General features: G+C 39.8%; 1 protein-coding gene across 1 annotated transcript in view; it reads left to right on the plus strand.

Moving 5' to 3' along the window:
* Positions 1 to 11,323, plus strand: part of Rad23b (RAD23 homolog B, nucleotide excision repair protein) — a 40,558-nt gene extending 29,235 nt beyond the window's left edge. The window contains exons 6-10 of the mRNA XM_051162176.1: positions 2,413 to 2,540; positions 3,649 to 3,787; positions 4,845 to 4,972; positions 5,868 to 6,056; positions 10,433 to 11,323. Of these exons, the coding sequence (XP_051018133.1) occupies positions 2,413 to 2,540; positions 3,649 to 3,787; positions 4,845 to 4,972; positions 5,868 to 6,056; positions 10,433 to 10,546 (698 nt within the window). The 3' untranslated portion in view covers positions 10,547 to 11,323. The remainder of the gene's footprint in view (positions 1 to 2,412; positions 2,541 to 3,648; positions 3,788 to 4,844; positions 4,973 to 5,867; positions 6,057 to 10,432) is intronic.
* The last annotated feature ends 609 nt before the right edge of the window (positions 11,324 to 11,932 follow it).

Below are 11,932 nucleotides of genomic sequence, written 5' to 3' on the forward strand. Positions count from 1 at the left end.
TTAAAATCTCCTCTTGCAGCTAAGTATACTCCTTGAAGGAAATTACTTTTCCAATGTGAACTTTATATGTGGTCTTATCATGTTGGTCTGTGTGTGGCCTCCTCCAGAAGCGCCTTTGGAAGACCTTGTGTTTTCTTTTGTGTGCCTCCCACTTGCTTGGTCACTTCCTGTTTTCATCCTCTATGCTGGCCTTTTAGATTGCAAGCTGCGTCCTGTTGCTTATATGGCACATACCAAAAGGTCTTCTTGCCCAAACCTTTGATTTTGCCTGTTAGTAAAGTCCCTTTCCCTTCTCTAATCTGTCAGGTTTCCCCCTCCAGTTATTAATGGGAGTTCATGTTCTTATTGTTTATGGCCTAGTATCCCTGTTCCTGTTTTGGTACGGTAGATAGAGCGTTGGGATAGTTGCGGTCACCTGTTTGATTGGTTTCTGGCTTCCTAACAGCAGCATTTTGACAACCTTGCAACCCTTGGGATTACCTGACCTACTTGGGCTTTAACTTGTTGGTACCTTTGTCATGTGTAGTGACAAAAATGTAGATGTTTTAATCAACCCAAGCTTTCCTGGGTATACTAAATTCAGAATTTCGTCTTTGAGAGACTATCCTGGGGCAGCACTTCTATCAAATACTTTTAGTAATTTATAAGACTGAAGACATTACTTCACACACAGAAAGCTATACATTGTAAATACTTGTCAGAATGGTACGGGAAGAACTGAAGTAGAGTAGAAAATGGTAAACTATTCTGCAGCTCCAAAGCTAGAGCCAGTTGGCTGTGTCACTGGACCCTTTCATCTCAGCATTATCATCCCAGGATCTCTTTGCTCTGTTGAGCCCCTGCTTTTTTTTGTATTTGTTTTTGTTGTTTTTTGTTTTTTGAGACAAGGTTTCTCTATATAGCATTGGCTGTCCTGGACTCCCTTTGTAGACCAGGCTGGCCTGAAACCCACAGAGAGAGATCCACCTGCCTCCCACACCTGGCTGAGTCCCTGCTTCTTTAACTTGCCATTTGGCTTTTGTGATACCTCTCCTGTTCTATCTCTAACCAGTCTTCTCAAGAACTCTAGTAAAATACTCTTGCTGTTTTGTATTTCGAGACAGGGTTTCTCTGTCAGGCTGTCCTGGAACTCTTTATAGACCAGGCTGGCCTTGAACTCACAAGATCCTCTTGCCTCTGCCTTCTGAGTGCTGTGTTGGGGGATGGTGTGGTGTATTGTGATGCTTATTACTGCTTGTCTCTGTGACCCACCTTTTGCTTAATAAAAAGCTACCCCACCTGGGCAGGGCAGAGGATATAGGTGGGACTAGGAGAGAGAGAAATCTTAGGAAGAAAAAGAGAGACCGCCACAAGGGGGGTAAAAAAAAAAGAGACCCGAAGAAAAGAGAAAAAGGCTGCCATGGGTTAGATGTAGGAAAAGCATGTGGCTGGCGTGGATGGGGATTTGGCCCAGATGAAGAACATGAACAAGTATATGAAATTGTGGATGCGAGGTAGCCTGATAGAAGTTATTTAAAGCAGATAGCATTGAATCCCGTGCCTGCCCCACTATGGGAGGTAGTTTAGAGGCTCTTAATCTCAGGGTTGTGGGTTTGAGTCACACATTTGGGTGCCACTTATTGTTTTAAAGTTACATGTATTAATTAAGGCACTGACACTTGTTATATTTTAAAATAGTCTTAGTTAATCCGGGGCAGGGCAGATATCAATCCTTTAAACTACCTGCCATAGTGGGGGAGGCATGGGACCCCTGTCTCAATCCCCTGCCATCTGCTTCCAATAACTTCTATCAAGCTATCTTCCGACCATAATCCCAAATACTTTGCTCATGTTTTTCATCTGGACCAGATTCTCCATCTACACCGGCCATGTGCTTCTCCTCCATATAAACCGTGGAGGCCTTCCTCTCTCCTCAGGGTCTCTCTTCTTTCCAGAATTCCTTTCTCTCTCTCTCTTTAAGCCCCACCTGTCTCCTCTGCCCTGGCCAGGTGGGATGACTTTTTATTAATGAAAAGGTGGGTCACAAAGACAGCAAGTAGTAATTAGTATCAAAATACATTAGACCATCCCCAAACAGTGCTAGGATTAAAGGTGTGCACCATCATGCTCAACTCTCACTTTACTTTTAAGAACCTTTATTGACGACATTGGGCCCATCTGGAAAGTCAGTTGATAAGCAGGCTCACTTCCCCATGTCACCTAATCTACATACATACAGGTTCTAAGGGTTAGAACATAAACATTTTAGGAGGCTATTCTGCCTACTTGACTACGTGTTGACCTTTATACTGTTAATTGTCTTTGCATAACACAGCAGTATATGAAACATAGACATCATACAGTCAGGAATTATGGAGAGAATGTTTCTTGAGCGTTCTGTACTTTTTCCTTGTCCCCTACACGCCTGTTTAGTGACTGGTCAGTCTTACGAGAATATGGTAACGGAGATCATGTCAATGGGCTATGAACGAGAGCAAGTAATTGCAGCCCTGAGAGCCAGTTTCAACAACCCTGACAGAGCTGTGGAATATCTTCTAATGGTGAGAAGTGTATTTTACATGTCTCTTCATTCTCCTTAATGTCAAACTCTTACAGAAATTAAGATTTTAATTGATGAGTTAACAATTCAGTGGGGAGCACTATATGCCAAATAGTTTGTTCCACCTTCACCCCTAATGTTCACATTTTGTGTTGATAAAATATAATCTTTTGGAAATGACTCTGAAATGACTTTAATTAGAGTGAGTTATAAAGTGGTCTTCTTTGGAGCAGAGCCTTATGTACCAGCGAAGCTCTGGAGGAGTATCTTTCTAACTGAATAGACTGACACCTTCTATCCTAGTTGCTAGTGTGATCTATTATGAGTTATTTAGAGCAGAATTTTAATTGTCCTCTGTGAGGAGGCAGTATTAACTTCTCCGTTTGGGAATTTAATGGAAGTCTGGACCCTGGATCTGCTGTTTTGAGTGCCTGCAGTTACTGATGCCCCTTTAGCCACAGTTCTTTCAGTTCCTTAAGTTTAGCTTAATGTTTAACAGGAAATGAATGTAATACCATCTTTTAAAGTTTAAGAATTTGATGATTTTAAAAAAAAAAATAGTTGTAACTGCTCTTTGTTTAAGTCCTGTGCATCAAAATAGAAAGTCTATGACTGTACTTTTAAGTTTCAAAAGATAAATGCTTGAAACAGCATCATTTGAAATTTATTTCATACTTATTTTGTCAATTTTGAAAGTCCCCCTCCCCTTTAATGCGTGACAATTTCTAGATATTTGCTCAGAAACATAAGTCAATAGAGGAGACTTGCTTACTTGGCCACCAGTCACCTGGTATTCATGTAAACACAGTTCTTTTGTTTCATGGAGCAAAAGTCACCTGAAGCCCCATGAAGAATGAATGCCTTAGTTATTAATGTTCTCAGAGTTTAATTGGATGTGGGTCGTGGCTGTCACTGGACAGTACATTTGTCACTGTGGAAAAGAGCTGCCTTGCACTACAGCATTGTACCTGGGCCATTTGTAAGATTTTAATAAGCAAACATGTAACGTAACCTACACAGTGTCCAGTGAGCCGCCCAGGTTTTGCTGTGTATAATATTTAGCATATGTGTTTTTGAGATGTCTTAAAGCTTGAAATTTGTGTTGGCAGGGAATCCCAGGAGATAGAGAAAGTCAGGCTGTGGTTGATCCTTCTCCCCAGGCAGCAAGTACTGGAACTCCTCAGTCTCCAGCAGTAGCTGCAGCTGCAGCGACCACAACAGCAACAACAACAACAACAAGTTCTGGAGGTAAAGTGACTGTTTCAGATGGCAAATGGTCTTGAGTTTTTAGTGTAAGATCATTTAATGTGAAGTACTTGACTGGTAAGATTTATTCCCAGAGCGTTTGTGTAAGCCTTACTTTGTGTCTTCACTCACAGTAGAGAGACCCTGTCGGGCTTTTAGAGCACATCGGTGTGGTCAGAGCTTACTCTACTAATCGACTATTGAGAAAAGATGATTCATGGTTTGAATTCAGTACCTATGTAGGGTGTAGCTGGGTGATGGTGGTGCACACCTTTAAATTCCAGCACTTGGGAGGCAGAGGCAAGCAGAAATCTGTGCTTTCAAGGCCAGCCTGGTTTACAAAGTGAGTTCAAGATGGCCAGGTGAGCTCAGACCAGGTGTGGTGGGCACTCCTTTAATCCTAGCACTGGGAAGCAGAGGCAGACCTGAGTTTGAGGGAACCCAAGTCTATACAGCAGAGTTCCCGAACAGCCAGGATATATAGAGACCCTGGCTCAAAAAGGGTGGTGGTGGTAGTGTACAATTTCAAGGCCACCCAAATCTTAGTGGGTAAACAGTTAACAGAGAAAACACTGTTTTTGTTTTGTTTTGTTTTTTGATAATTTCTTGCTCATTTTAGCAACCAGTTGGGACTCTATTGTAGTAGAAAGAGGAGGCACAGCTCTGGCTTAGATTTTAGTATTTCCTATTCGTCACCTACTAGGTAACTTAGTCTCTCAGTCTCACAGAGACTAGTATTATGTGTTTCTTACTTGTGAGCAACTACAATAACATGATAACCTTTTATTTTGATACAGGATGCTGTTTTTTGTGTGCGTGCATTTTCTGTGGTGGCTCACAGGGCATTGTGGTTGGCTGGCTTCAGTGTTCTATCTTATTGCTAATAGTATAACTTCTACAGAGCAAGGCATTAGGGTTTGGGGAGTTTGTGACTTATTTTCTCTATAACACCTGAGAACTCAAGTCATGTCATGTAAAGTATTTTCTGTCTGAATGATGGTTTAACCATCTCCTGTTACGTGTTGGTTTTTTTGTTTTAAAATGTTTGCATCTGTTTCAGGGCACCCACTTGAATTTTTACGGAATCAGCCTCAGTTTCAGCAGATGCGACAAATTATCCAGCAGAATCCGTCTCTGCTTCCAGCTCTGCTGCAGCAGATAGGTCGGGAGAACCCACAGTTGCTGCAGGTGACCAATCCACGTAAATTTGGGAAATGGGGTTGTCCTGTGTTGGTTTTGTACTGCAATTTGCCTGTGTTCTAGGTGGGCATACTGAAGGATGAGTTGAGATAAAGATTGAGTCATCTTATGTTAGTTAATTAATTATGTTTGGGAAAGGTTTATTTCCTCTTTCAGATGTCTTCGAGAGTCTGAGAGGGAGTTTTAACTTTGTAAACCACTTTTCATAAGCTTGCTACTAGTGGGACACTGCCTCTTAGAAATTTACCTGTGGACATTTCTTTTTTCTTTTTGGTTTTTTGAGACAGGGTTTCTCTGTGTAGCTTTGGCTAGCCTAGACTCACATTTTAGACCAGGCTGGCCTCGAACTCACAGTGATCCGCCTGCCTCTGCTTCCTGAGTGCTGGGATCAAAGGCATGTGCCACCACGCCCAGCTCTTGTGGGCATATTTCATGCTCAGACCTGGAAATACCTGAGTTTTGTACAGCACAGAATGGCCTGCAAGTGTGGAAAGTAAAGAGACACAAAAAAGAAGTTCTCTTCTGTGTCTAAGCCCATGGTAGCTTTTTGATGTTGATTTAGGTGAGTGGAATGTTTTTAAAAAATTTGCATTCTCCATTTACCTTCCAGAACTGTTCTGTTTCTTTAAGAATAATATTTAAAAATCACTTAAATTTTTTCTTTCTGGCTCTTTTAGATAGGATTGGATTTAAATTCAAGTGTACTATAGGACTCGGGCATGCCTAACATGATCCTTCTGCCTTTGCCTTCTAAGTGCTGGAATTAAAGTAAATCATCATGCCTGGCTTAACTTTTTCCTACTTTATTTAGAATTGATTGCTTTTTTCCTGAAGACAGTTATGATCAGTGTCCCATTTCTTCTGTTTTTAAAATCAACTACAGCAAATTAGCCAACACCAGGAGCATTTTATTCAGATGCTAAATGAACCAGTTCAGGAAGCTGGTACTCAAGGTGGAGGAGGAGGTGGAGGAGGAGGTGGTGGAGGAGGAGGAGGAGGAATTGCAGAAGCTGGAAGTGGGCACATGAACTACATCCAAGTAACACCTCAGGAAAAAGAAGCTATAGAACGGGTGAGTTTACGTTAAAAAGAATTTGAGTTTCTTGGTTCCCCTAGCACCTGGGATCCTGCTGGCATACACCTGTGGCATTTCTGTTCACCAGAAACAGTGTTGCCTTGTTCCAGTGGCTGCCCCATCCCCTGTCTTTTGTATTTGTTAGCCCCAGTAGCAGCAAAGAACCATGTTAAGTAAATCAAGTATGCATATTAATAGACTAAAGTTTTTATTTGTGAAAAATGTAAGAAAAACACTAAGCATTACACCTACTTCAAAATCATTCATATTTCTAATTTTACTTCACTACTTTCCTCAAACTGTTAAATAAGTGTCTGTGGGAATTATATAGGAATGCTGTGCAAAAAACATGAAGCATGGCTATTTTAACTTTGTTTGCCTTCACTAAATAGACCAGTGCAAGTTTGGGCACTGCAATAACTAGATTTGTGCTGCTGTGATCAGTAACTCCTTTTCTCTCCATGATTGCTATTTTTTTTTTTTAAACCTTGTTTTCACATTGTTACACAGTGTCTTGAGGTGGTGACCAGAGAGCCCTGTGTTTAAGGAGACTCCTTTCCCCTCTCCAGCTGAAATTAAAGATGTACTCACCCATGCCTGGATTTAACTTCCTTCTGAGTTTAAACTTAGATTGGTTTCTCATTTCTCATCGTAAATTATCTTTTTCTCTGTGATTTTTGTCTGTTATATATTTGTCTGCTATTATATAGAACATTGCTTAATCCAAGTGAAAATAACGTTTACTAGTTTTTCAAGAGTTCACACATCGCTCTTAGGTGTGGGGCTGTGATGCACTGTGAGTTCTATCTGTATGAGTGAGGATCTGTCCTTTTGCATGTGGCTATCCATGTATCCCAAAACCATTTGTTGAAAAAAAAAAAAAATTGAAGTTATGGTTGTTATAAAAAGCCAGCAGTGCATGGATGTGTTGGGGTTATTTTTTGGATTCAGTTTTAATCCTTTGATCCTTGTTTATTCATAGCCATTGAGGCCAGTACTTTATTCCTCACTGCTTTGATGGCAGATTTCTAGGAAGTATGAAATCAAAAGATGTGGACTGCTCCAGCTTTGTTCCAAACTTGTGTCTATTGTGCATCCACCATCCTTCTGTGCAAATCTCAGGATCAGCTTGTCAGGTTTCTGGGGGTATATCTTTTAAAGAGGCTGAGTTTAGAGCCCTTCTGTTTGTTTTGTTTTTTTCAAGACAGGGTTCTTTGTGTAGCCCTGGCTGTCCTGGACTCACTTTGTAGACCAGGCTGCCCTCAAACTCACAGTGATCCACCTGCCTCTGCCTCCCAAGTGCTGGGATTAATGTCTTGCACCACCACACCCGGCCTACAGCCCTTATTATGCTCAGCCTGGAGATGAATTTGAGACATGTTCCATATCTTTTTTCTTTCTGTTTGGGGTTTGTCATTTGAGGTAGTCTTGCTATATAATAGCCTGAAGTGGTCTGATTTAATGTATAAGTGAGGATGCTCTTAAAGTCATGATCTTTCTCCCTTCATTCTGCAAGGGCTAGAGTTGTTGATGCACCACTTTTCACCCACTGAGACCTTTGTTAGCAATCTTAAATCTGTTGGGTTCACGGGATAGAACAGCATGTGATCCCAGCACCTGAGCAGTACAGGTCAGCTGTAGAATCCAAGTCTTAAGATAAGCCTACACTGCGTAGTGAGATCATCTCAAAACAAAGCAACTTAATTCTTTTGTATTTTGTTTGGTTTTCCGAGACCAGTTTTCTCTGTCCTGGTCTTACTTTGTAGACCTAGCTGGCCTCGAACTCACAGAGATCCGGCTTGCCTCTGCCTTCAGAGAGCAACTTAATTCTTACCAAGTCATGTTCAGTGGTGGTGTAGAGCTGTAGTAATTAAAAATGTCTGCTACTTATGAGTTTATTCCTAAGAATTATCCCCTACCCCGAGAGACAGGGGTTGTCTCTGTAGCTTTAGCTGTCCTGGATTTGTAGACCAGGCTGGCCTTGAACTCACAGCAATCCTCCTGTTTCTTCCTCCCAAAGGCTGAGATTAAAGGTGTGTGCCATCATGCCCGGCTAGAACTATTTTTTGAAGGTATTGGAAATTGTTCTTTATAGTTTCACAATGTTCATTTTTGGCTGCATAGAAGTACAGTACAGTTTGGTTTTGTGTGTTGATCTTACATTCTGAAAAATCTTGCTGAACACATTTGTTACTTTATTCCCATGGAGTTTTATGGTTAAGGAAGTTAACCCTTCAGTGTCAGGTTGTGGAGCTTTTGTCATAACAAGCAGTACATTTGCCAGATACTTTTTCTCAGTTCATTAAAAGATCGTCTTTTATTCTTAGAAGTACTTGAGTCTGTACATCGAATCAATATGGCATCCTGGGATAAATTGCACTAACCATTAGATAATGCTGTTTAATTCAATCTCTTGATATTTGATTGACGGTTCCTATACCATATTCATAACTATTATTTTGTAGTTTCCTGCTGGTGGGAGTGTCTTAGTTTTAGGGAACTGTGGCCCACAGAATGAGTAAAGGGAGTTATTTTGGAAAAATTTAAGAATTGGTCTTGATTCTTTAAGGAGCTAATAGGCTTTACCAGTTTCCATCTGGCCCTTCATTTTTCTCTGGGGAAGTTGTTTGCTTATGTATTTTATTTCATACACTTCCCCTCCCCCCCCTTCATTGTTTTTTTTTGTTGTTGTTGTTTTGTTTTGTTTTTCAAGACAAAGTTTCTCTTTCTAGCCTTGACTGTCCTGGAACTCACTCTGTACACCAGGCTGCCTTCAAACTCAGAGATCTATCCACCTGCCTCTGCCTCGGCCTCTGCCTCTGCCTCTCTGGGTGCTGGTATTACAGGTGTGTGCCACCCCCATCCCCCTTCATATACTTTTTATTTGTCAAAAAATACTAATAATATTTGCTACATTCTACTCTTACTTTCGCAATTTGAATCTTCAGTTTTTTTCTTTTTCCCCTGACTGTTGAACTGAATGGTTGAAGGTATACAATTTGTTCAGAAGCACATTCTGTACATGTTTGAGACTGTAATTGCTCTTATTAGACATTCTTCTGCTGTTAAGACCAGTTGCCTTACAGTACTGGTTAATGTCTGTGACTTCCTTGTCCTCTGTCTGATTGTATACTGTTACTGATAGTGATGGCATTGGAGTTTCCAGGTACAGCAGAATTGCTGCCTTTTCTCTTCGGTGTTATATTTTGTTTGTTTTGTGTATTTTTGGCCTCTTGTTATTTATATATATAATTATGGTTTCTTGCTCCCCCCTTTTAAGTCACAAAAATATCCATCTTTGTAACAGTTTTGACTAAAAACTACAGCTACTCTAGTTGTCTTTTAGTTATTGTTTGCATGACACTCTGTCTTTATATTTGTAACATATTTGTGTCTTTGAGTCTTCAGTTTGTCTTGAAGTATGTGGGTGGATCCTCCCACCCCTCAGTCTCTTGATCCATTACTTCAGCTACCCTAGTTTTAACTTGGGCACAATATAGATAACTAGCTCATCTTTGGAGTCTTTTTACTTCAATTTATAAATAACTTCTTGTGCCAAATTGGTTTGTTGTTGTTCTGTTCTTCTCTAGTTCCTAACAGTCATCTTTAAGTAATGTGTAATAGAAAGTTATTGTGATAGGGAGGATATTCGTCTGACTGAGAATAATTGTATGTAGTAAAGTAAGCTGGTAGTTGACTTGAGTGTTTAAAGGTTTTAAAAGCAGTGAAAATTGGATCTCAGGTAATTTTAATAGAGTTCATAAATGAGATTAAGTAGCTAATATTGGTGTTTCAAATATACTATACATTTAAGTACACATAAAAAAGCACTGTCGTCATTTCACGATAAATACATCATGCAGTGGTACTACAATTGATCACCACTTTGCTAATATAAAGTGTTGAAAGAAGCAAGAGACCAACATTTGACAAATACAAGCTGTATTAAGAAATGAAACATTTACTTTAGAAAAACTTGGTGTGTAAGTTAAGATCTTTCCACATGTTCTTCCCCTTTCTTAACTTTCCCTTACTCAATCCATTTGATATTTATATTTCCACACACTAATAGACTTTTAAATCAAAACAGTTAGCTACTGACTTTTAGTATAGGTACCAGAAAGTACTTAACATACAGTACCTGTTGTTTAATTTCCTTAACTCAGAAGATTAAAAAAGAGTCTTTTGGGTGATTGTAAATGTATTCTACCCCTATGAGTGTTGAACAATGAATTCAGATTCAAATGGAGCTGAACTTGTAAAATTTTCATGAGCATTTTCTGTGTCCAGTGGCTATGTTCCAATCCCTAGTATATAAAGCAGACACAATCCACCATAATTGATTAATTTAATTGCCTTTTTTTCTCTTCCAGTTAAAGGCATTAGGATTTCCTGAAGGACTTGTGATTCAAGCATATTTTGCTTGTGAGAAGAATGAGAATTTGGCTGCCAACTTTCTTCTACAGCAAAACTTTGATGAAGACTGAAGGGACTCTTTTGTACCTCACACTCACACCAGTGCATTACACTAAACTTGTTCACTGGATTGTCTGGGGTGACTTGGGCTCATATCCACAATATTTGGTATATGGTAGTAGGTTGGTGGGGGTGGGAGGGAGGGAGCTAGGATTTAGGGCAGGGATACATACAGTGCATGTCTGCTTCAATTAGCAGATGCTGCAGATCCACACAGTGTAAAATACTATTCAACCAAACATCCACCGTTACAGGTCTTTATTCTTCTAAGCAGTAGGTAACTTTTCCTGGGTTTCATTGTTTCTAGTGTACTAGATCCAAAAATTTAGTGTGATGCCCTGCTTTATCTTTCCTTTGACTTAACCTTGGTTTCTGAAAGAATCTTTGCTACCTAGAATCTACAGTCTGTTTTATGGCAACACTGGATAATGGCTTTTTGAAATTGAAAAGGAAAAAAAACCTAATTGCGGCATCTATAAACAGAAATGCCAAATTATTGATGGTCATCGTTGCTGCTTCACATAAATATGAAATTGGTGCAAAGGAAGCCGTTCTTCTTGTTCAGTGCTGGGGGCGGGTAGAAAGGGGACTTTTTCTTAAAATGAAAATAATTACTGCTATTTTAAAATTTCCTGATTATTGAATGTGATACCCTCTAACATGATTTGAAAAGCTGTACACATACAGGCAGAATTATTTTCCTGTTTACATTCTTTGTTTGGGAAAATTGGTAGGTGTCTAATTACTGTTTACTTCATTGTTGTATTGCAGTAAAAGATTTAAAACAACCATTGCATGTTTGCTTTTGATGTATCCCTTTGTGAAATTAGCACTTTTGGGGCCAATGAAGAAACGCAGCATTCAGTCTCCTTTCCCCTCCCTTTTCCTCAGTAGAAATGTGTTTGATCAGCAAGTTGTGAGTCAAACTGCTGCCTTTAAAACACACACACAGCTGATTCAGTTTAAAATTAGTGCAAATCTCTCAGAGCTGGGTTCCCGGCACTTGTGGATGTTTTTCTTTATTAGATAAGAACGTGTCGCCATTACGTCATTAGTATTATGTTGCTTTCAAACAGAGGAGGCGGATGGAACTGTACTCCAGCATCTTTTACTGCATCCAAACATGGGAGAAAACTTTTGTATGCTTGGGAGATGTGGCTGGAAAGTACTTTGGAAAATATACAATCAAGATATCTCATGGCATATTAAAAGAAAAATCTCAATCACAGTGTTGGCTTTTATTTGGATTTTGCCCATCTCAGGTTGTTTTTGTTTGTTTGTTTGTTTGTTTGTTTGTTTTTCTTTTTTCTTTTGGAAACCCCCTCACTGGCATTTCTCTTTGATCATAAAGAGGGGCCGGGTATCAGCTTGTTGAACATGTCATATCTTCTTTTCCT

The sequence above is a fragment of the Acomys russatus genome, chromosome 2 (genome assembly GCF_903995435.1).
Source record: "Acomys russatus chromosome 2, mAcoRus1.1, whole genome shotgun sequence".
NCBI classification, from domain to species: Eukaryota; Metazoa; Chordata; class Mammalia; order Rodentia; family Muridae; genus Acomys; species Acomys russatus.